General features: G+C 35.3%; 1 protein-coding gene across 1 annotated transcript in view; it reads left to right on the top strand.

Annotated features, from left to right (window-relative positions):
* Positions 1 to 24,838, top strand: part of KANSL1L (KAT8 regulatory NSL complex subunit 1 like) — a 117,086-nt gene extending 92,248 nt beyond the window's left edge. Inside the window, exons 6-14 of the mRNA XM_024738331.1 lie at positions 1,066 to 1,231; positions 4,137 to 4,244; positions 15,092 to 15,220; positions 17,134 to 17,252; positions 18,058 to 18,182; positions 19,513 to 19,564; positions 20,826 to 20,938; positions 22,085 to 22,250; positions 23,159 to 24,838. Of these exons, the coding sequence (XP_024594099.1) occupies positions 1,066 to 1,231; positions 4,137 to 4,244; positions 15,092 to 15,220; positions 17,134 to 17,252; positions 18,058 to 18,182; positions 19,513 to 19,564; positions 20,826 to 20,938; positions 22,085 to 22,250; positions 23,159 to 23,422 (1,242 nt within the window). The 3' untranslated portion in view covers positions 23,423 to 24,838. The remainder of the gene's footprint in view (positions 1 to 1,065; positions 1,232 to 4,136; positions 4,245 to 15,091; positions 15,221 to 17,133; positions 17,253 to 18,057; positions 18,183 to 19,512; positions 19,565 to 20,825; positions 20,939 to 22,084; positions 22,251 to 23,158) is intronic.
* Positions 24,839 to 25,980: the final 1,142 nt, after the last annotated feature.

The raw sequence follows: 25,980 nt of genomic DNA, 5'->3' as shown, positions 1-25,980 counted from the left end.
TCTTTATCTTAAACTCAAAATCATGTAACATATTGCATATTTTATTTTATTATTATTTTTTTTTTTTGCGGTACGCGGGCCTCTCACTGTTGTGGCCTCTCCCGTTGTGGAGCACAGGCTCCGGACGCGCAGGCTTAGCGGCCATGGCTCACGGGCCTAGCCGCTCCGCGGCATGTGGGATCTTCCCGGACCGGGGCACGAACCCGTGTCCCCTGCATCGGCAGGCGGACTCTCAACCACTGCGCCACCAGGGAAGCCCCATATTGCATATTTTATACATATCTTTTTTAATATTTTCAATTCAATTTTACTTAATGTAAATATGTAATACATATGTCTTCATAGTACTTCACTGTTATTGCAGTGTAGATATTGTCTCACATTATAATTTAAGGCAGACTCTAGTTTCACTCATTGGTTATAACAGATTAGAAGGAGGAAAACAGTACAGTTGACCCTGGAACAAGGTGAGGGTTAGGGGCGTCAACCCCTACTCAGTAAAAAATCTATGTATAACTTAACAGTCAGTTGGCCTTCCTCCCTATCTGTGGTTCAGCATCCGAGGATTCGGCCAACCACATATCATGTAATACTATGATCTGGGTACCTATTTAGTGAAAGAAACCCGCTTATAAGTGGACCTGCACAGTTCAAGCCTCTGTTTAAGGGTCAACTGTATGCACAGTTCTTAATCATAACATAGTACCTGCTCACTGTCATATTTTTCACTAATCTGGAGTGTAACCATTTTCTTGTGACCTAAAGTTGTTCAAACTCATTTCTCTTTTTTATGATTTCTTAAGATGGGAGAAAGAGCCGTTTTCACAGACTTTACTCTTCATTTTGAAGAACTGAAAAGGGACTAGTCAAACCTCATCACACTCATGGCCTTCTATATCTTTGCTTCTATCACTTAGTCTAGGTCATTGTAAAGCACTCTCCCCAAGGTGATTTAGTCATCCAGGACTTATTGCTGGTGTCATTCAGATATTGTACTATAACTGTTATATTCTCTCTGATTTGCTTTTCAACAAAAATGAAGTCTTTATTTTTTTTTCCTTGCAGACTTTGCCTTCAAAAGAAACAAGGTTTTTAAATACTACACAAATGCCTTGCCTGCAATCATCTTCAATTTGGAGCAGCTGTGAACACAATTCAACGTCTCAAATATTAACAGAACATGTATCAGAGTTAGATTCTTCTTTCCATTCCGTTCTATCATTGCCATCAGGTAAGATTCCTTTTAAAAAATTTCTAAGTAACTGACTTTTTTATGGTGAAATCTAATCCTGTAAATACAAGGAATCTGATAAACTTTTATCAGTTGTCACTGGGTATTAGAGCTAAACAGTTTTCATAGAGAAATTAATCTAGTCACATACTGAATTAATGTTCTATCTTTAGGTTGATTTTTTTGTGTGTGTGTGGTACACGAGCCTCTCACTGTTGTGGTCTCTCCCATCGCGGAGCACAGGCTCCGGACGCGCAGGCTCAGCGGCCATGGCTCACGGGCCTAGCTGCTCCGCGGCATGTGGGATCTTCCCGGACCGGGGCACGAACCCGTGTCCCCTGCATTGGCAGGCAGACTCTCAACCACTGCACCACCAGGGAAGCCCTAGGTTGATTTTTTAATTCCTTGGAAACCGTTTTGACTTACTTTGGGAAATTCTTAGCTTTTGCTCTCCTTTTGATGTTAAATTTTTAGCATTTTATTGATAACATGGCTGTGCTGTTGAAATGTTTCTCAGTAAGTCAGAGTTCTTTTTCTAATGTGTTGTTTTGCATGGAGTTTTCCCTGCCATGTAGTATTCCTCCATCTGTAATCAGCATTGAGTTTCTCTGAGAGAAGAAAATTGTCCATCTTTAGACATAGTCAACTTCTGAACCTCAAAAATACCTGTAATATGCAACCGAGCAGATGAGGCATTGCATCCCTATATCCCTAAGATGGCTTTAAGTTTCTTTCCAGTTCTGTCTTCTGTTCGAATGTTTCCAATCTTACCTACATTGGAACTGAAGTAAATATTTAGGGTAAAAAAGCAAACATTCTTCACACTGGTTATCTCAGGTTCCTCTCTTTATGGGAAGATATCTCAAATGGGCTTTTGTTTCCTTTTCAGCTTTTGGTTCTAATCATCCAGGGACTGCTCCTCTTTGTAAAGCACTATTTCTTGTACCTATTCCTGCCCTGAATCTTAGTTTGGTTTTTACCAGTATTACAGTGGTTTCTTAGCTACAAACCATACTTTGAAGTAAGTTCCTGGTAGGAACTGTTTTACTCCATCCTTTAGGAAACCTTAATAATAGAAAGAAAAAATAATGTATATAAAAATAATACAGCTAACATTTGGTCTTAGCATACACTGGGTCCTATAAGCACATTACATTTTCTTGTTTGATGCTTGCAGCAACCCCATGAGGTTAGATATTATTGTCCTCTTTATCTTACGTATAAGAACATTGAGGCTTAGAGATGTTAAATTACAAATCCGTAGTACACAGCTAGTAAATGATGGAGACAGGATTTGATCTGAGGTGGTCATTCTCCAGAGCCACACTCCTAACCGTACTCTTCACTGCCTTTCTGTTTTCTTATTAGTAAATTTGTTTCTCTGATAACAAAAATCTAAGAGCTGGCATAAATAATCTTTCATCCTACTATGTCACATCTAATAAGTTAAGATTAGCTTCCTTACTTACTACTTAGGGTTATCCATTTCTTCTTGTGTTCATTTAATAAAAATCTGAATACCTGCTGTATACTAGGTACTAAGTAGGTGGTAGGAGTATAAATACAAATAAATCCCTCAAGGTACTTGCATTCTAGTTTGACAACTGAAATATAAACTAATAAGTGTAATAGAGTGTTATGAAATTTTAATAAAAAGCCCACAGGTCACAGTGTGGGTTCTAAGGAAGGTATATGGGTAGACCAAGCACCTTCCCTAGTTATGTCATGTTTTCCCACAACTCAAGAACAGTGGTAGAATAGGCGATACTCCATATAAAAGTTAAGTGATATTTCTTTGGAAAAACTTATGTTTTGATAATTGGAAATATCAGAATCCTGAAATGTTTAAGTAGCATATTTAATTTGTATTCTTATTTTCATTTTGTCATATAGTTTTCTTATGGTCATAGTATAGTGATAGCATTGAAATCCATCTTACATCTGACCCTTGGGAGAGTCTCCAAGTGATATTTATGAACCCATTTTTTTGTGTAGAAAAATTTTTCCACACTTGAGTATGGATCTGCCATTAAAATACACCTTTTGATGGAGAGATACTTGTTTAAAATTGAGACCCTTCCTGGGTCTATCCTGATTTATGCATTCATAATTAGTTTTCTTAAAAATGAATACCTTCTTTCTGTAGCAAAACTTTGAATAAATCAGCTGCTTTATAAAATATTTCTTTATGTTTCTTAGGAAAAAGTATAGGTGTCTGTTGAATGCTTTTTAAAATGATTGTTTTTGCATTCTTGACTGAAGAAAATACCCTTTAGTTAATAAATGTGAAGCACATCTATTTTATTTATTTAGCTCCTCTTTTGGTTGTGAATATGGAATATAAACATAGTGAATTGAACGACTCTCCTAAGTCTCTGTTTAAAAGAAGAGAACTAGTTTGTCAATATGTTTTGATCTTTGTAAAAGTAGATTTCATTTTGTGATTCATAATACCAGTAAACTAAGGGAATGTGAAACAGCATTTTCATAAAAGGTTGCATCTGAATTATAGTGGTTTTCCCTCAAGTAATTAAAATCGTGTAATTATGTCTTTTGGAAACTTTATTTCAAATGCAGAGTTTGTAGGGGTGGGGTGGAATGGATTTAGATTCAGGCAGGTTTGGCTCTATATTTTATTAAAGACCTTTGGGGAGCATTTGTTTCATCTGCAAATAGTATTTATATTTGTTCATCTTAGTTTATGAAATTGTTCATTGTTAGTGTTGTTTATTTTACATATAATCAGTAATTTCCAAAATACTGCTAACAACACGCTTGGAAAGTATAGTTTGCCACTTCTAATAGTTATGACTTTTCAAGCTTTGGCTTATTTTTCTAAGTCTTAATATTGGAGTCTGTAAAGAGTGATTTCACTGAAAACACTTTTTTTGCTTTATTTTTCTAGATGTGCCTCTTCATTTTCACTTTGAAACATTGTTAAAAAAGACTGAAATAAAAGGAGATCTTTCTGAAAATAAATTTATAGGAGACTGTATCATATCTCCATCACCTGGTATGTCATTTACAAATCTTGGTACTTTATATACCTTTTACATCTTTCATATACTTATTACTTTTGCTAAGGAAGTAAAATTTAACAAAGGAATGAATGTAAATCCTTAATTTTTAATATTCACTTTTCACAAATCACACACACACAAATAGAAAATACACAGGAGTAATCCTAACAGGATACTTTTTGAATGAGAATTATGAAATATTATTGATAAATATAAAAGGAAATTTAAATAAACATGGGGATACAGCACTGCTGGATGATAAGAATAATTAGGATATCAGTTCTGACTTTTGGTTTATGTTTAATGCAACGTTCAATATAACTTGAAGTTCTAAAAGAATTTGGTTAACATAAAATAGTTGTAAAGCCCATTGGGAAGAATTAATGGGAAAATGTAAAAGGAATTGCCGGAAAAAATATTGAATCTAGCCCAACCACATATGGAAACATGACAAAAATCTATAATCATTAGCATAGATTCTACTTTGCTTACATTTAGGAAAGTAGATCCATGAAACAGACTACATAGCTTCTTCTTTATTATATAAAGGAAGAACTAAATCAATAAGAAAGTGGAGAATGAACAGTAATGTTAGTCTTTTGGGGGGAAAGTTTGTTTATACACTCATTTCATATCATGTATCAGAATAAATTCTACTTGGTTCCAAGAATTTTAAATAAAACACTAAAATTACAAAGTAAAACTTGAAAAATTATAATGAAACTCTGAATGGGGGGTGGAGACATTGTCTATGCTGGGAATAAATCATAAAAAGAAAGAAAATACATCAGTGTATTTTCACTATCTACAAAGCTAAAATCTCAACATCAAAACGTCACACAAGATAAATTATTTCCAGATGAAATCATCATCTCCCTCAAAAACTCAAGAATCAACTGAATGCCTGTTAGAATTAGAGTTCTGAAAGGTAGCAGATTTTTAAATAAACTTATAAAATTAAGTAGCCTTTACAAATACCAGTAATAACCTATAAGAATTTGTAAAAGAATAAATTATCCTAGACATACTGACAATGAAAATATAAAATATCTAGGATTAAACCTAACAAGGAATTACATGAAGAAAACTTCAAAAGTTTACAGAGGAACATGAGTATATGCTTATATGGAGAGAAATACCCTGTTCCTGTCAGAATATGGTAGCCAAAGATGTCATTTTTTGCAAATTAACTTATAATGTAATTCTTTTTTCTAAATTTTATTTATTTATTTTTATACGGCAGGTTCTTATTAGTTATCTATTTTATACATATTAGTGTATAAATGTCAATTCCAATCTCCCAATCATCACACCACACCACCCCCCAACTTTCCCCCCTTGGTGTCCATACGTTTGTTCTCTACATCTGTGTCTGTATTTCTGCCTTGCAACCTGGTTCATCTGTACCATTTTTCTAGATTCCACATATATGCGTTAATATACGATATTTGTTTTTCTCTTTCTGACTTACTTCACTCCGTATGACAGTCTCTAGGTCCATCCACGTCTCTACAAATGACCCAATTTCGTTCCTTTTTATGGCTGAGTAATATTTCATTGTATATATGTACCACATCTTCTTTATCCATTCATCTGTCGATGGGCATTTAGGTTGCTTCCAAGACCTGGCTATTGTAAATAGTGCTGCAATGAACATTGGGGTGCCTGTCTTTCTGAATTATGGTTTTCTCAGGGTGTATGCCTAGTACTTAAAATGTAATTTCTTTTAACATCTTTATTGGCGTATTATTGCTTTACATTATTGTATTAGTTGCTGCTGTTTAACAAAGTGAATCAGCTATACGTATACATATATCCCCATATCTCCTCCCTCTTGCATCTCCCTCCCAACCTCCCTATCCCACCCCTCCAGGTGGTCACAATGCACTGAGCTGATCTCCCTGTGCTATGTGGCTGCTTCCCACTAGCTATATGTTTTACATTTGGTAGTGTATATATATATCAGTGCCACTCTCTCACTTCGTCTCAGCTTACCCTTCCCCCTCCCCATGTCCTCAAGTCCATTCGCTACGTCTGCATCTTTATACCTTCCTGCCCCTGGGTTCTTCAGAACCCCTTTTTTTTTTTAGATTCCATATATATGTGTTAGCATATGGTATTTGTTTTTCTCTTTCTGACTTACTTCTCTGTATGACAGTCTCTAGGTCCATCCACCTCACTACAAATAACTCAATTTCGTTTCTTTTTATGGCTGAGTAATATTCCATTGTGTATATGTGCCATGTCTTCTTTATCCATTCATCCATTGATGGACACTTAGGTTGCTTCCATGTCCTGGCTATTGTAAATAGTGCTGCAATGAACATTGTGGTACATGTCTCTTTTTGAATTATGGTTTTCTCAGAGTATATGCCCAGTAATGGGATTGCTGGGTCATATAGTAGTTCTTTTTTTTAGTTTTTTAAGGAACCTCCATACTGTTCTCCATAGTGGCTGTATCAATTTACATTCCCACCAACAGTGCAAGAGGGTTCCCTTTTCTCCACATCCTCTCCAGCATTTATTGTTTGTAGATTTTTTGATGATGGCCATTCTGACCCGTGTGAGGTGATACCTCACTGAGGTGATACCTCATTGTAGTTTTGATTTGCATTTCTTTAATGATTAGTGATGTTGAGCATCCTTTCATGTGTTTGTTGGCAATCTGTATATCTTCTTTGGAGAACTTATAATGTAATTCTAATCAGAATCCCAGAATCATTCTTCTTTTGGAACAAAGTTATTCTAAAGTTTATCTCAGAATGAAAATGTTGAATAGTCAATAAAACTTTTAAAAGATCAATAAGGAGGTGTCAGATATCAAAATATAAAGGTATAATCATTAAAACATTGTGATGCCCATGGAAGCCAAGGGAACTAAATTTAAAAAGCCTAGAGACAAACCCAAGGATTCATTATACGATAAGAGTGATATTTCCTATTAATGTGGAAAAGATAGCCTAGCCAATAAATAACAATAAGCAATTCTTATGAAGCATTCCTTATATGCCAGTACAGTACTAGTTGAAAGGCGTTGTATGTGTAAATTGTTTTAATCTGTACAACCCTGTAAGGTAGGTATTATGATTATTTTCTCCTTGACTAGCTTTTCCCAAATCACAGTTGAGTAGTAGTAGAGGCAGGATTCAAATCCAAACAGTCTCTTTCAGAGTTAATGCTTTAAACAACTAAGTTTGTCCTGTAGTCAGTGGCATTAAGTAGTGACTTTTTGGAAAAATAAAATGAGATCTGTATCTCATAAAGCACATTAAAACAAATTTAAGATGGATGAACATAAATACATTCCAGATAAAGAGGTAAATGTTAAAAATGGTATCTTAAAAGAATTAGGAGAAAAACTAGGTGTAGTAAATGATAATAATGAAAATGTTAACAATCGCTAACATGTACTTGAGCACTTATGTGCCAGTCACTGTGCTAAATGTTTCTCCTTTTTCCAATTACATTAATATTAGACATTTTAATTATCAGGTCTGGCAAGACTGTAGTAAAAACAGGACCCTAAAATATTTCAGGTGCAATTAATTGATACAGGCCTTTTGGGAAGTACTGTGAAATGCATTACAAGGCCTTTAAACTACGTATTTTTTTATAAGCTCATTGAGGAAAAAAAAAAAAACTTGTGTACTTGTTCACAATAAATGTTTGCTAAACTGTTAACTCTGTACTCTGATCCAACAGATCCATTTCCAAGAACCTAGTCTAATCCTAAATATGAAACCACCTTTATTCACAAATATATTTATCTTAACATTATTTGTGGTAATGAAAAATTAAAGATAACTTGAAGAGAACAGTAGGAATGTGGTTAACTGTCTATCACAGTGGAATATACAGCCTTTTAAAGGATCATAAAAGTTCATCTAAGGATGGAAACATTTATCAAAGAATGTTAAGTGATATTAAAGGACAAATGTTTTACTTCTATGGATGGTACAATTATAACCATGTAAAAATGTTTATACTTGTATCAGCCAAATGCAATATACAGGCCTCTTGGGGATCCTGATTTGAACAACTCAGCTGTACACACACACACACACACACACACACAATTTTTGAGACAGAGAAATTTGAATATGGACTGGCTGTTGCATATTAATTATTGTGTTAGATGTAATAATGCATGTGGTTACATACACATTTTATCTGTTAGTTTATTAGAGATTCAAGCTGACACATAATGTAGATAAGATATGATGTCTGGGATGTGCTTTAAAATACTACAGCAAAAAAAAAGCTTGTGGGAAAGAGAGAGAACAAGATTGGTCACGAGCATTCATGATGCTGAATGATAGGTACAGGGGAGTTCATTATTCCATTTTCCATTTGTGTTTCTTGAAATTTTTCCACAGTCAAAAGTTAGAGAAAGAAAAAAAAGCACTAAGGCAAGAAAAAATTGCCTATGCTTGGAAAAAACACTAAAGAAATACAGGAAAATATAGATTATGTTTACTTTTCATGAGTTAATTCTACTTGGAAGTTATCCTGAGACTAAAAAGTTTTTACTTAAAAAATGTGTTCATGAAGATGATTATTTTAAGAATGTCCATAATACAAATAATATCATGATGATAACAAGTAGCTCCAACAGCTAGGGAATAGCTGTTAAATGATACTGTCTCTAATCAGGAATATTAGGTGATCATCTGAAAACATAACGATGATGAGTGAGTTACCAGATTTAAAAAGTTATGCATATATCCAAATAAAATCATTACATTTGAAATATTAATATGAAATATATGTATATGACTGAAAGGGAATATGCAAAAACAAAGACAATTATATTTCTTCTAATGTTGCTGTATTATTTATCTGACTTTAAAAAATGGGGCAGTGTACAGGAGTTCCCTGGTGGGCTAGTGGTTATGATTCCAGTCTTTCTCTGCCGTGGCCAGGGTTCAATCCCTGGTCAGGGAACTGAGATCCCACAAGCTGTGCAACCAAAAAAAAAAAAAAAAAAAGGCAGTGTAAATGTTAGACTCAAAATTATTAGTGATGTATCAATAATGTAATGACATGTTAGTAATGGGAAATTAAAAGCTAGGAAATGGAAGACATTTGAATTGAATGCTACAGTAACATTAGGCACATCAATGAAGTATTTTTTTGTATACCAATCTCTCCTCCCCTATTTTCTTCATTCCCTTCCACTCTCAATCCAAATAATTATTAATTAGGTTTCATCCCATATCCGTCTTAAACAGCTGGCCATTAATTTTTCTTTTCTACAGAATTAAGTAAAACTAGAGTCCAGCATTTATTGAGTACCTACTCTGTGCCAGGTAGACAATTAAGTGCTGAAAAATCAAAGGCAAGTCACAGGAAATTAAAGAAATTATAATGTGATGGGGAAGCAGACACACAAATGACTATTAAATGATGTTAAGGGTACAGACATGATAAAAAATATTCTTAAAAAGGGGGGAGGTGAGTGTATAACTCTGCCTAGCAGAAGGTAGAGGAAGAGGAAGAGAAGTTAAGGGTTATGGGAAAAGGGCAAAAAGAGGAACTTCAGAAAGATGGTGATGCCAAGTATAGCTTTAAATACTTAACTGGAATTTAGAGGAAGAGTCAAATTTTCCAAATCATTGTTTCTCAAGTTTTAATGTGCAAATTACTTTGGTGATGTGGTTAGAATGCAGATTGATTCAGAAAGTTTGGAATGGGATCTGAGATTCTATATTTCTAATAAGATCCCTGGTGGTTCAAATACTGTTGGCCCATATTAAGTAACAAGGTTTTAAAATGGAAAAAATCACATAACTTGTCATGGAGCCATGAAACACTGTGATGTGTTCAAGTATATACAAATAGCCTGGTATTCCTGTAGGGCAAGTTGTGTGAAAGTAAATAGATGTTTTTGTGCTTTACCTCAGAGCTTGGATTTATCCTATACTCTCCTTTAGAGTTAGCAATTGTGACAGAACTGCTGACTTCAGGTAACAAGAAAGTAGGGAAAAGACAAACTGAAGAATTGATTAGTTGCCAATTGTGAGGAGATACCAAAGCCAACTTAAGGGCCTATACTCATCAAAATATTCAAAGTCATGAAAGACAAGATAATGGAGTTATTTCAGATACAAGAAAACTTTAAAGAGACCTGCCAACTGAATGGAGAGTGATCAGGATTTTCTGTAAAGAACATTATAGGACTAATTGGTGAAATTTGAATGAACTCTATAGTTAGCTAATAGTTAATTATTAACTTCTTGGTTTTGATAGTTGTGTGGCTATGTAAGAGAATGCCCTTGTTTTTGAAAAATACATATTGACATATTTAGAGTAGAGAAGCATCATGTCAGTATTGCATTGGCATTCAGAAAGATGAAGCCAGTGTGGTAAAATGTTAACATTTGGGGGATCTGAGTAAAAAATATATGGGACTTCTTTGTATTACTCCAAGTTTTCTATAAGTCTGAAATTATGTCAAAATAAAGTTTTATTTTTCAGAGTGCACAGAGAGGAACAATAGCACCACAACCCACGCAAGTCAGAACCCTAAGGCTCAGCCTTCTTCACCCACACGTCCTCGTATCTAAACCCCATTATCAGTGTGATCTTATGCTTCACACCGGCTTCTCTATATATCTACCAATTTCAGTCTAACTTAATGATCCCTTATCTATACTCCTGAAATAGCCTAATCAAGTTTTATTTCCCTTCAATCCCTGCAGCAACTTATATTTTCAAAAAGTAAATCTAATTATGTCACGACTGCTTCCCATCCCCATCCTTTAAAATATTTGACAGAGGGAATATTCTTTAATAGAGTATCCCTAAAGCCCTACTTACATACGCTGTTTCCTACCTGTTCGTGGTTTTCACCATGCTTCCTTACTCTAAGCTACCTGGCTGCTGTTCACTTGCCAAATTTTTCCTGTTCCCTGGTGCCTTGGGCCTTTCCATCATTCTCTCTTCCTTGCCCTTACTATCCAGCAGCTGTTTCTGTTCGTATTTTGTAATCTAACACTTTATCTGAGAAGCCTTTCCTAGCGCTTTCTTACTAGTTATACTCAGTATCTCCTATCAATAGTACTTCTGTTTTCTACCACACATTACTTGCAGTTTTTGAGAATGTATAAACTACATCAGGGGCATGGTCCATGTCTGTTCTTGCTCACCACTGTGTCCCCAAGGTATAACAGAGTGCCTGGCATGTAACAGGCTCTCTATAAAGTTATCAAATGTATAAATGAAAGGGAAGGCTGGCTACAGGAGAGATGCTGGGCCAAGATATATCTTTTTGTTTTTTTCGGTACGCGGGCCTCTCACTGTTGTGGCCCCTCCCGTTGCAGAGCACAGGCTCCGGACGCACAGGCTCAGCGGCCATGGCTCACAGGCCCAGCCACTCCACGGCATGTGGGATCTTCCCGGACCGGGGCATGAACCCATGTCCCCTGCAGCAGCAGGCAGACTCTCAACCACTGTGCCACCAGGGAAGCCCCAAGATGTATCTTAAAATGGAATTTAGGAGAAGATTTGGGCAAGTGAGCACTGAAAGACTGGGAGGGTTATCATCAGGACAGGTGAAGAGAAGGTGTGAGTTACACTCTGAATTGCCATGCATCAAGAGTCCACTACAACCTTACAAGACACCAAAGAGTAAAAGGGGGAAAGTGTAAAGAAAACTTTTGAGTAAAATTAAATAAAAAGCATCACTTTAGTGAAGGTTAAGGTTTCTGATGTGCTTTTACAAGACTAGGGGTGGTGGTGAGATTCCTTTTAGAAGAGATGTGTTGAAATTTGCCTGGAATTTGCTTTAAAATACTCTAGAAAACGAGTGGACACTATTGGAACACCAACACATGCCAGGTATATATATTTTAAAACCTAACAATTCTAGCTACCCCTTTGTAGAAATGAGTTTAGAATTGTCTGCCATCCTATTTTACTATTTAACATCTTTCTCTGCTTTCTTTATCTTGGGTGGCAAGAAATCTTGAGGGCTACCTTAGAATTCTGTTTACTGTTTTTCATGAGGGCTTTCAAAAGTCACCTCTATTCGGGGTCTTTTGTGTTTCCATACAAATTGTGAAATTTTTTGTTCTAGTTCTGTGAAAAATGCCAGTGGTAGTTTGATAGGGATTGCATTGAATCTGTAGATTGCTTTGTGTAGTATAGTCATTTTCACAATGTTGATCCTTTGAATCCAAGAAGATGGTATATCTCTCCATCTATTTGTATCATCTTTAATTTCTTTCATCAGTGTCATAATTTTCTGCATACAGGTCTTTTGTCTCCTTAGGTAGGTTATTCCTACATATTTTATTCTTTTTGTTGCAATGGTAAATGGGAGTGTTTTCTTGATTTCACTTTCAGATTTTTCATCATTAGTGTATAGGAATGCAAGAGATTTCTGTGCATTAATTTTGTATCCTGCTACTTTACCAAATTCATTGATTAGCTCTAGTAGTTTTCTGGTAGCATCTTTAGTATTTCTATGCATAGTATCATGTCATCTGCAAACAGTGACAGCTTTACTTTTTCTTTTGCAATTTGGATTCCTTTTATTTCCTTTTCTTCTCTGATTGCTGTGGCTAAAACTTCCAAAACTATGTTGAATAAGAGTGGTGAGAGTGGGCAACCTTGTCTTGTTCCTGATCTTAGTGGAAATGCTTTCAGTTTTTCACCACTGAGGACGATGTTGGCTGTGGGTTTGTGCTTTTGCTCTCTGGCAATCTGATTCTCATTCCTTTGCAGTAATTTTTCCCTTCTCTGGTAACTTTTAGGATGTCTTCATACTTATGTGCTATATATATATATTTTTTTCATTTGCTTTGATGCTCAAGTGAGTTATTGAAACATTAGAGTTAATATCAATGTGTAAAAAATTTTGGCTATCATTTCTTCAAATATTACATCCCATTCATTCTATTCAATCCTTTGTTAACCTATTTTGGTTTGTCCTTTTTTTCATATTTCCATCACTCTATTCCTTTGAGTTGTGGAATTACTCTTCCAATCCAATGATCTTGACTTTTAGATATGACCATTCTGTTATTCAGGGCAGTGAGCAATGATTTTGTTTCACAATTTCAACAATTATACTTCCCATTTCTGAGGTCTGTTGGCCTTTTGCCTCTTTCTCTTGGCAATATTAGTTATTTTGAAGACCTGTAAATCTGTATTCTGTGAACCCATAACTATTTCTAGAGATGGTTCTCCCATTTGTTGTTTGTACCTTTTCTTTGTTTTACGCTACTGGTAGTCAGATTTTTGGAGTCTTGTGTTCTCATCTTTAAAGTTGATATTCACCGTTACAACTTCTGCCACTGCTTTTTATGGGATCCTTCTCATGGAAGAGGTAGAAATTTGCACTCTATACTGTTTTCAGAGGCAGTTATGGATGAGCAGGACATGTTTCAAACAAAGTGGGGCACCGGGCATTGCCTTATCTACCCACCCATCCATTTCTCTACTGAAGCCTCAAGGACCCTGGTGGAGGTGTTGGCAGGCTGGCAAGTGTAGTCATTCTACTAGTTACTGCAGGTAATTCTTTCTTTCCTCCAGGTCTGAAGCGCCTTTGATTTTGATCACATTTTTGTGGCAGTACTTTCCCATGTGCTTTTGCAGTTTGCTTCTCAAATTACGTAAGATATTAGGCTTTCAGAGATTGCTCACAAATTCCACTCTACTAAAAAGTTCCTTTTTTTGCATGCTAACGTGGATGTAAATGTGCCAATTTGTGCATCTACGTATAAAAATTTTGTCTATCATTTTTTTTTTTTTTTTTTGCTGTGCGCGGGCCTCTCACTGTTGTGGCCTCTCCCGTTGTGGAGCACAGGCTCCGGACGCACAAGCCCAGCGGCCATGGCTCACGGGCCCAGCCGCTCCGCGGCATGTGGGATCCTCCCGGACCGGGGCACGAACCCGTGTCCCCTGCATCGGCAGGCGGACTCTCAACCACTGCGCCACCAGGGAAGCCCTGTCTATCATTTTTAGGGTGCTTTGCCATCTTGAAATCTGAGTCCCAGTCACTGTTGGTAGACCATACTCTTTTTTCTCAGTGTTGGTGAGAATTTGGCACTTAGGCCTTCATATTTTTTCCCTATCCTTTCCACATCTCCAAACATTTCAAAAAAGGAAGCCAATTTAGTTAGTTATCCAGTACTGGAAATATGGGGTTCAGACAGAGCAACAGTCATGGTGAAACTAACATTTATTGCACACTTATGCCAGATATCCTTCTAATGACTATTACAGGAATTTGTTTAATCCTCACAATCCCACAATAGCTGCTATTATCCCTATTTTACAGATAAGGCAACTGAGGCACAGAGATATTAAGTGACTTAAAGTTTTTTAAAAATTCATTGCTTTAAAAAGTGAAAGAATGGTGCTAGGCACTGTCAGGAGATTGATGAAATCTGGTTATTGCTCTCAAGAGATCCCAGTCTGTTGTATTCTATAATCTTACTTAGTCCTGAGTTGTTCCCAGATTTAAGGTAAGCAGGAACTAACTTAAGGATTCAGATAATATTCAGCCAAGATTTACAGATCTGAACAAATCTTCTCTGTAAAATTCTGTAATTTAGAAGACTGTGAGAACAGATCACCTTTCCTCTTCATCCTCTTCACATAGTGGAGCAACTACAGGAAATTGAGCACTTCCTGAAGATGTTTTTAATGAATCTTACTTTGGTTATTTTCAGCTTAGGAGTATTTCATCTTCGTATGTAAGTATTTACTTCATTATATATAATTTTGAACTGGTATATTAATATTCTGCAATGTTACAAAGTAAAAAGAGGTTAACATGCTCATTATGTTTGTGTGAAGGAACTAAAACTTCACATTTTTCTTTCCTTTTCAGTACATAATACTTCTCTGAATCAATGGAGAAATGGATATTCTCCTATATGCAAGCCTCAAATGAGGTCAGAATCTTCTGCACAGCTGTTACAGGGAAGAAAGAAAAGACACTTGAGTGAAACAGCATTAGGTAGGTTAAAATGAGGACAGGAGCACTAGTACTAAAAACTGAAAATAAAAAATTCTGATTTCCAAATAACCTCTGCCTCATGGGAGTTATAATCTAGAACAGTCACTAATTACACAAAACATCCATGGTTCTATGAACATTAAACAGCATATTCATGTAGTCAACTCAGAATTATTTGTGGACTGGGAATCCATCCACTTTGTGAGTTAAGGATTTCCTTCCTGTTTCCTAACTAGAGTTATCTTCTACCTGTGTTTCCTAACTAGAGTTATCTTCTACTAACTGTCCTCCTGGACAGTACTTAGTCTCCAACATTGTGTTCTGGACTCAAAATATGTCAGTACAAGATTGCCTTTTAGATATTTATTACCATTTCTGGTACCTATTGTGGAGATGTTGATTTCACTGAAGCTTCCTCGGAATTTTGATAAACTGGGTGAGATTCATCTAAGGTAACTCAACCGCCTGACTGAATTCCCCTTAGGAACGTACAGTTCCAAGATGAATAGATACCTCTGAAACTAGAACCCTGCTAGTAATACAAAATGGGTTTGTTATGGGGATTTGGGACAAGATAGTTTCAACAGTTATTGCAAATAATGATAAAAAATAAAACTGGAAAGGTGTGTATTAAATAACAAATTATCTGTATACTCTATTGGTTCTTATTCATCGTTCCAGTGGATCTAACACTATATACATTAGTCAAGTATGTCCGAGGTATAGTATGTCAATACACCCAATAAATTAGAAACTATTTACATCCAAGATGTACTTAACTGTAATTATACACGGTGGTTTTAACTATTTATCAGTATGGCCTCTAGAAATCCCACCATAACAGACCAAAGTCACTACCTAATATCACACTACCTGATCAACTAGTGTGGAACAAAATTAAACTCCCACCCACATTCAGGGATATCATTATGCTTTTTTGGTGCCTTAACCTTAAGATAACCAACAGTCATCTAGCTTTTGAGGAACTTTCATACATCTTTGCCAAAATATAGGAAAACCTGTATCTCTTAATATAAAGATGCATTATGAAAAAATACACATTACCTAAGATGTAGACTGTTTTACTTGAATTGATAGATCTAACTTTGAGCTAGATGGGAACACAGGAATAGAATGAGTAAAATGCTGTACTACAAAGAAGTAACTAGACAGCTCTCTAGACAACAACCATTTTCAAGATATGGATACTGATTTGAAGAAACAACTAGCCAGAAAGGACATTTTTAAACAACTGGAATAATATAAATATGAACTGTGTATTAAATTTTACATTACACAGGAAAATATTTTTCAAGATCTGTACTAAAGTAAAATAAGGGCAGTAAGAAAATAAACATATACTCACTAAATAGACACAAAACAAATGGAGAAAAGGAACGTGGAAGAGACAGAAAATAACAAAGTTGGAAGTAAACTTAACTTTGTTATCAATATTCTGAGAGAAAAGAGAAATTTTATTCCTGAAATAGGATGTTATAATAGGAGAAACATTTTCAGAAATCAGTAATCAGAAGATCAAGTTAAGGAAATCTCCCAAAAAGTAGAAAACAATATGAAAAAATGAGAGAATAGACAAGAAAATTAAGAGGTAAGTCTTAGAAGTTCAACCTCTGAATAAGTTACAGAAAACATGAACAGAGTAAAGGGTGATTAATAAAGAAAGATATGCTGGATAAAAACTGTCAAGACCCCAGAAAATGGAAATTGTGGCAGGATTGTGGCTAAGATTTTTATAAAATTTCCTTAATTTTTTTCATTTTTGATACATGAATTTAAAAAAAATTAAATCTAAACAGGTCAAGAAACACGTTACCAAACTAGGAAAACAGAAATTCTAATACCTACCAGTTACATTTAATGTATGACATTCTCAATGGTTCTTTCCATGGCAGGAGAAAGAACTAGATTTGAAGAATTTGCTATTCAACGCACAGAACCAAGATCCCAGAGCAATTTTACTGCAGTTACTAATGTCAATGTTATATCAAGAACCCAGAATTCATCATCACAAGTAGGTTTTTGTACAGTGAACTTTAAAGTAGCTTTATGACCTTTAAATCTGGCAGATCTGGTGGGGGGAGGGGAACTTATTATAGATATTTTGTTAATCTATAACAGCCTTATTTACTAGCACATAATTAGCATATTCAGAATTATTTTACTAAGACGCAATAAATTTGATTAAACTTTTTTTTTAACTAGGGAGCTAACTGTACATTAATCCTTGGTTATGGCTTTTTTCGTATGCTAAAAACTTTAAACTTTATCATAACCATCCCTACTTCTTGACATGATGCTAAGTATAATCTTGCAAATAAGAATCCAGCACTGTGTTCTTACTTTGTTCTGTTTCATTACCTGGTAGGGAGTAGAGGTTAAAACGTGGGAGGATTTAGAGAAAACAGCATGAAGCTCAGGGACCCAGGAACACATAGATGAAGATTGTAAAAATGATCTTTATTAAATGGCTCACCAAACATTTCATAGCCTTTCCTAATAAAAAATGAGTTTGTTAAAAGATCATTTCACTGACATTTAGGGTGCTTTATGGTACAATCTTCTGATGTTTTGTATTTTAAGGCATTCATATTTTTAATGGTCTTAAAAATAGGCCTGAATGTGTCCACACACAAATGTATTGGTTCATAGAAGATACATATGCTTTCTTGTTTTTCTTAACATTTTATACTCAGATTTCATAACAATGTATAAAACTTAAAGGCACTGCCATGTTATCTTTATATAACTCATAAAAGGAGAGTATCATTACAGGTAACCAAATACTATTGTAAAACTACTACAATCCTTTCTTGCAGAATACTGCACGACGACGATTGCGAAGTGAGAGCTCTTATGATATAGATAATATTGTGATTCCCATGTCATTAGTGGCCCCAGCTAAATTAGAGAAACTCCAATATAAGGAAATAGTTACTCCAAGGTATGTATACTTACATTATTTAATTTTCCTTCTTTTTTTGAATAAACTTAAATTTTCAGTGAAGTTAAAATTTTATTTAATGAAAGGAAGATGCTTTCTGCCTTCCTCCCACTTATATGGTTACATGGAGGGAAAATGGTGAAAGAAACTTTTCCATTACTCATGCTGAAAAAAAGTGCCATATAGTAGCACTACTTTCTCAGGTTTTATTAAGAAATGGAAATTCCTAATACTTCAGCACTTTTAGAGTGTTTTTTCATTCAATATTTAGTTTCCTATTGTATATATGGTACTAAAAGGTACTTTAGGGATGTAAATAACACTAACATAATCCTTGCTCTTTAAAATGGAGATATGCACAAGGCTGCAGAGATCAAAGAAAGCAACTACCTTTGCATAGAGTATTCGCAGTGTAAGATAATAACACCTGTGACAACCTGTGCAAGGTTAAGCCAGAGACTGAGGTTTCGTGAAGGGTGATATAGGAAATGAAGGCTCAAAAAGAAGTTGTCACGAGATTGTGGATGTCCTGGAATGCCATACACAGATCTGTTTCCTGCTGGCAGCAAACTGTCAATTTTTTTAGCCATGATGAAAGAGGTTTAAGATTAATCTGGCACCAAGAAGTAGAAATAGAAAAGGATGGAAACAGAGACAAGAGCTGGTTGACAATTATAGTAATTCCTACCCATCTCTATTCTAACTAATTTGATTCTTTTATTCATAATTGCTTTGAGGCACTGAGAGAACTCTTAATACTCTAGGAGGTATTATGAGAATTTCTGCGGAGAATTTGTTGACATATTCTACATTAAGTAAAGAAATAACATTTGTGGTTAGATGTTCTATAGCAACAATGTTTTCAATTTACACTGGTAGGCTGGAGCCGGCTGGCTGACCTTGTTTATTAGCCCGTAGGGATTCTGTGATATGGCTGTTAACTCACAAGAGGCCATGATGGGAGTCTTCACACAAAGAAATTGGCAAATGCTAAAAATCAGAGCTTTTCTCCTCTTTATTTTCTGAGCCAGTTTGTCAGCATACCACTAACTTATTTCAAAATTAGTACATTCGTAGGTATAAAACGCAACTATGTAGAAGAGACTGTTTATTGTAAGGCCAAAAGCAAAGCCTCATCTTCTCCTGTCCTCTTCTCATAATACAAATACGTTGTCTCTTTTAAAAGATAAAGTACTAAGATACAGCCATTTGAATTATGGAAATCCCAAAGAAAGAAAACACTACTATAATAGCTGTGCTTACAGAATAAAATTGCTACATTTAGGTAGATTAACAAAATCTGTTTGAAATTCGTTTGTATCTTCAACAGCTGGAGGATGGTTGTTCTTCAGCCTCTGGATGAATATAATTTGGGTGAAGAGGTAAGCTGCCTTTCACTTACTGCACTTAATATGAAGCCTGCTTTTTTTTTTTCCCATGTGCTTAATTTGGTATTTGAGGAACATACGCTGATTTTATAAATTTTCAAAACTTATGAAAAGAAAGTTCCCCTTTAAGGATATTAATTTGATTAGGAAGTGTTTTGTGCAAATTTGGCTACAAAGACAAAATGTATAAAGAATAAAGAAAAGCAAAAACAAAACATACCATTTCCTTACATGAGTCGTTGAAATATTGAATTTATGTGAATATATTCAATTCCCAGGATCAGTCATATTTTTCTGCATGGTATTTAGTTTAATCGTCAAGCCTACAATTCCATATACAAAATCTTGTGAACAATTGCTTTTGAATTTGGAAAATTTTGGATTTTAGAAAGTAATGTGGTACATATATCATGTAATACATGTAGGGAGTCTAGGACAGTTCTCATAATCAAATATTAAGGTTTCTATAGTGAAATATTAATAGAAAGTAGAATAGCCCCACATCATTTCAGGTAAGATTGTGTCACCAAATGAATTATGAAAACTTGTTTTTTCAGATTTTTGGAATTACAGGAAAGGGACTGTGGACCTGTATGGATAAAACTTATAGTAAGACAAGAAAAATTAAAGGGAAACATACTATATAACCAAACTAATTCAAAGTGATAGTCTGAAGAAGCAGGTATTATATAAAAGACATTGTTTCCATTACAGTCTTTCTGTGCCAACTGATCGTGTTTTTCAACTACCAAAATTTACTTTTCAATGCCCTTCCCTCTTTTAATGCACCCTTCCCTAGTTCAGAATGACCCTAGCCAGAAACACAACCGAAGTCTTAGAACTCCAGATAAGTAACTCATTAAACTAATTCTCATTTACCTCAGTTTTACTTTCTTTGATATTAATATGTTCCACGAACAGTATACCCTGTAAGGGGCAATCAATACAAGGTTTTGAATGAATAAAGCATTAAGGATATTTTATGTAAGTGGAAAGCACTGTGAACCTATGAACCTATATGTACTCAAGGTACTATAAGTATTCTAGGTAAATCTTCAAACATGACCCAACAGTAAAAAAGTTTTAAACTCCCTCTTTTTAGGAATTTGAACCTCCTCTCATAACATTTGTTCTCTTAGACTGCATTTATTTTAGAGTTTTCTTCCTATTGTTCTCTTGATGAGGAACTCTGACACCTGTTCTCATATTTCAAAATGTTTCTGATAAAAGCAAAACTTTTCATTTCTAATTCCAGATAGAAGACCTCTCTGATGCAGTCTTCTCCCTAAGACACAAAAAATATGAAGAGAAAGAGCAAGCCAGATGGTCACTATGGGAGCAAAGCAAGTGGCACAGAAGAAACAGCAGGCAGGTGTTGTAAATTTAAACCCCAAAACCATGGAATCCATGTGAAATCTCCAATAATTCTGCATAATAACGAGGGAGACCACTGAAAATGAAGAAAACATACTATATAACATCTGCTGTTTGTGCCCTAGAAGTGAAACAAACACTGCTTATACTGAGTTTACATTAAAAATATATTCAGGCTAATTACATAATAATGAAAGAGTTTTATATTTTACTCCACTCAATTTCTCATGCTAATTGTCAGCCTCAGTAATAGATTTAACTGAGCAAACAATATGAAAAATTCTCCATAAATAGGTCATTTCAGTGTACTGTAATGGTGGACCTAACACTAGGGATTAGAATCTGAGTAATCTATAACAAAGCCACTTCAGAAAGGTTTTTCTTAAAAAGAAACAAACCAAAAAAACCCTCAAGAAACCAATCCAGGGTAAAAAAGCAAATCGCCTAATACTTGGAACATGACTTTGAGGGAAGGGGGGATAAATCCTAACATCATCAGTAGTCATATATTTGAGAAAATCCCTGGTATTTTATATTTAACTGGACTATTTTTTAATATAGCCAAAACTCAAAATGCAAGATCATGTTGAAATCTGATAGTCACTTTAGTGTGGAGCATCTCTCATTTATTATTTGTAAAACACATTTCTCTGTTTAGGTCTCAAGATACCCAGATTTGTTGTAGAGCCTTATTCTAAGAGTTATCCTAACATGGACGAGATTCTGTTCTCAACTTTCTCCACATTCCAGAGATAAAGTTTTCCAAAAGTACAGAGGAAAATGTGAATCGAGTCCTTCATGGACGACATTACGATAACCATAGATACTCTGGGAACTCAGACTGTAAGAGTCAAGTAACTGTCTTTTCCTGTTTTCTGGGAAAAAACAAACAAAAAACCCCAAACTGTAACAAAACAAAACCACTATAATAATTTGGCAAAAGATTTCATAAAATACTATTCAAGTCTTTGAGATGTGAGGATAATAACATCAGGAAGATCAGCAGATGAATTTTTAAAAATCTTTTGGGCAGAGCTGTTTAAAGAAAAGCTACCAAGTTCAACTGACTTTATGAACGATACCTTAGGTTGTTCATACAATGTTAAGACATCAACAAATAATTAAATATTTTCTTGCTAGAGCTTACAGTAAAAATGTTGAAGGACAGGACTTGCTTTTGAAAGAATACCCTAACGACTTCAGTGGTGGGCAGCATGGCGCTGCTGAGAGTCCCGCCGGGCCTCCAGAGAGCCAGGACCCCAGTGCACACGCCTCACCTTCAGTAAGTCAGAGTCAAGAGATCAAGGTAGGAGTGTTATACATAACTAGTTAAACCTCCTTTTAACTGACTTCTAAAAACTTGTTTATAGAACTGCTTGTTGATAATTAAGGAGTCATCATTACGTAACAAATTCAGTACGACAGCCCAGTACAGAATGCTGGGTGTAGGAATCAGAGGCTCTGTGTTCCAGCGTTCTAGTTCCATCACTAACTACAGACACTTCCCTGACTCTTTATGTAACACATCAGTACCTAATTCCACCTGTTCACTTATGTGTTAGAAAATGGGAATTCTATCAAGTTTCATTACAAACCAAATCGGATTAAACAGAATGACACCTGGCACATAGTAAATGTTAGATATTTCTCTTCCCCTTATAAAAGACTTTTACTTGTCTCCCCATTTGTCCAGTTTTAACCCCAATGGGAGTGTTTTCTAACACTCTGCATCTATAAAGTTCTTGTACTTTTCTTCATCAGTAGGTGTTGGAAAAGAACCATATCTAGAATCAAGAGAGTAGAGACAATAGAAATTAATAGGCAAGTCATAGAAAGCACAGGGAAAGAAAAGTCAATAGGGGTCTGTAATAATGATGGGATGAAAATGGAGATACTGAGGAAGACGATCCAAACACTTTTAAAGGGCCTTCCCTAAAGTGCTCCTAGGCTGAAAATGAAGACCAGTGCCCTAATGGCAGCGTTTACCTCTCCGTGGAAGAGGCAAAGTGAAAAAAAAAAATAATTCCCAAAGGTCCCTAAGTAATCCTCAGTACGTTCCATTTTGAGTTGCTAGATACTCAGGACCAAATGAGAATTTGTACTTTTATCTGCTAAAGAACAGAACAATGGTTATTACAAAACTGAGAGCTACAGATTGAGACATGAACTTAAACAAATTAGTTGAAACTTAACTGAAAACGTTTTCTCTTTCAGCCTTTGGGGTGGGAACGACGGGCTTTTCCACTGAAAGATGAAGACATAGCAGCCTTATTATGCCAAGATGAAAAAAATGATCAGATTGGAAGATCAAGTCCAGCTTTCCATGGTGAAGTCTTCTGTACCAGTGCACCAGAGAATGGCCACCATCCACAAAGGCAGGCGGACGAAATGGAGGAACACAAAACCCTTGGTCTAGGACTTACTCAACTCACGTTAAGAAAAATCAGTGACAGGGAACAGGTTAAGAAAACGATGTAACTGAATGGGAAAACAGGAGAAAAAATAAGCCCTGTTCCGCCACCCCCTCCACAGTCACAATTCCAGAGTAACAGCATGTAGTGCTGGTGCATGTATTAATCTTTTGTGCTGTTTGTGAAACAGGCAAGTTACGTCTCATTTTCCTTCCTGAACCACAGGAATAACTAACTAGCTTTTCACCTACAGACAAGTGCTAGTCATTTGTGTTTGATGCAGATCACAAGCACCAGAAAATTAACTGCTGCAATTTGATGTCAAATCACATTACTGGGTAAATAATTTTTAAACAAACAACTTATACCCACACCCACATATACCTATGCATCAAATGACAGCTCTTCTTTTTCTATACACGTGGTTATTCTTTAAATTGCCTCAGAAATATATTAAGAATATAAAACACGTGTACAGAGTATACATGCACACATGATACACACATGTAAGTAGTTTTAAAAAACACTGCAAGTGACCACTCCACTTGAAAATGCACATATGAACTACCCCATGAAATATCAGCTGAACCATAAATAAAGAGATTTCCAATGGTGTTGAACATCTATAAGCCTTGACTATGGAGAAGGAATTTTTTTTAAAAACACGTTTAACCAATAGAAGTTAGTTATTTACGGAAATTTATATACCAGATAACACAATACTCCTTCATTTGAAATCACTGATATCTGTTGGGCTAAACACAGGTTATTTTCTATTCACTCCTAACAGAATAAGAAAAGCAAAGTAGTTAAATATTGTTGTATTTTAAAACTACCACACCTTTTAAAACTCAACTTGAGTTTTATCCCTTTTATGTATCTCATGAAGAGAAAACACCCACCCAACTTAAAATGAGCAACAGACAGGAAATTCCTGTTTGTTAGTATATTATTGTACTTTTAGTTATTTTGGTCATTCCCTACCATTCCTTACTCTATTCAAATAAGCATCTATCCTAGAGTGAGAAATAAAATTTTTAAAAGGTTAATGCTTCAATATTGGATACTGGAGTGTACATTAAGTAAAATTCCTTTTGACACTATTATATCATTTTGTTATATGTAAAAATTGAGGACAATTTATATGAATCACTTTTTCTCATGTAAAAAGGTTATTCAAGTTGTTGTAGTACCCATATAACTGACAATCCTAGCCAACTGGCCTAATCTGGGGGATCTGACACTAAGTTTTTGTTAGGGATTAGAAATTGTACTAGTCCCTTTAAAGAAGAAGAAAAAAATTTCCAGTTCAATGCTGACAAATTTTTGCTTGTAGTTTTACCATACATTTATATTTTAAAAAAGAAAACAAAAGCCAGAACAAACCCAAGTTGTCCAGGCAAATAAACTCAGATTTTTTTTGTCATGACTGATATTATAATCTTCTATGTAAGTTTTTTTAATTAAAGTTATTTCTATATGCCTTGTGTTGTCTGATTTGATTAAATGTAGCCTTTCCTAAGCCCAAACAAAGAAAAACAGTAAGAAATAAATTTTTACCTTGTAACACAGAAGAAACCAGGCAAACTCTATTCTATGCTTAAGTGTTAACATTCTTATTTTCCAAACCTTATTTCTCAAAACTCACTCATAGTAGCCTGAAAAAATTTTAATGACACCGGTCCTGTTATTTCTTGCCATGTGTATTACACAGCAAGAGTATTTACAAGAACGAAGTAGCTAATATGTATCTATTGTCAAAGTGTAATTTGGGACACAATCATAAACATTTAGTTTACGGATTAACTCTGTACCTTGCCATATATTAGCCTACCTGGTCTTTCTTGGATTAATAAAATATATATCCTTGGAGTCAAAATCCATAGTTGCAGAATATTCTCAGCCATCTGGTTTTGCTACAGGGTAAAGCTAGACTGGAAATAAGAGAACGTTAAGTAAAAGAAGCTTCCTTTGCTTATCCACCTCCCAAGGGCTCCATCTGTAAAAAGAGTACACAACAGAAATCCTATTCTTTCTTTACAGGATCCTTCCTTTCCATGGTACCAGCCTGTTGAGCTTTATTTAGTATCTTCATTTTTTTAAATGGGGACAAACATGCCTGTCTTACCATTCATAGGATTGATTTGTGGGTTTAATGAGATATCATCAACATACTTTATAATCTACAAAGCATACATTTATATAATGATAGCTACTTTGTATTGAGCATCCTCAAATTCCACTACCCTACAATTCTAGGAATAGTAGTGGAAGCTTTACGTATATAATTAATAGTATCTCTTAATCCTAAACACAACCCCCCCACTGTTGTTATGATTACATTCAATATATAAATCAGTTAATAATCAGCTCAAAGAGGTTGGCTGGATTGGTTTGCTAAGGTCAAACGAATAGAAAGGGGAAGAGAGTCAGGGTTCAACTTAATATTACTTCCAAATAGAGGCCTTCCTTTCCTTTTACCATAGAGCTAGGAAAACATTTTATGGCCTTCAGAACAGCGGGTGTGATTAAGAAAAAGGGGAAATGGGGCTGGTGGAGGGTGGGTAGGGGGTGGGGGAAGAACCACTGAATAACCTGCCGCTATGGCAAAATTAACAAAGAAAA

Source organism: Neophocaena asiaeorientalis, unplaced genomic scaffold (assembly GCF_003031525.2).
Source record: "Neophocaena asiaeorientalis asiaeorientalis breed wild unplaced genomic scaffold, Neophocaena_asiaeorientalis_V1.1 scaffold258, whole genome shotgun sequence".
NCBI lineage: Eukaryota > Metazoa > Chordata > Mammalia > Artiodactyla > Phocoenidae > Neophocaena > Neophocaena asiaeorientalis.
The sequence above is the reverse complement of the archived record's forward strand: the minus strand, read 5'-3'. Positions and strand labels throughout refer to the sequence as shown.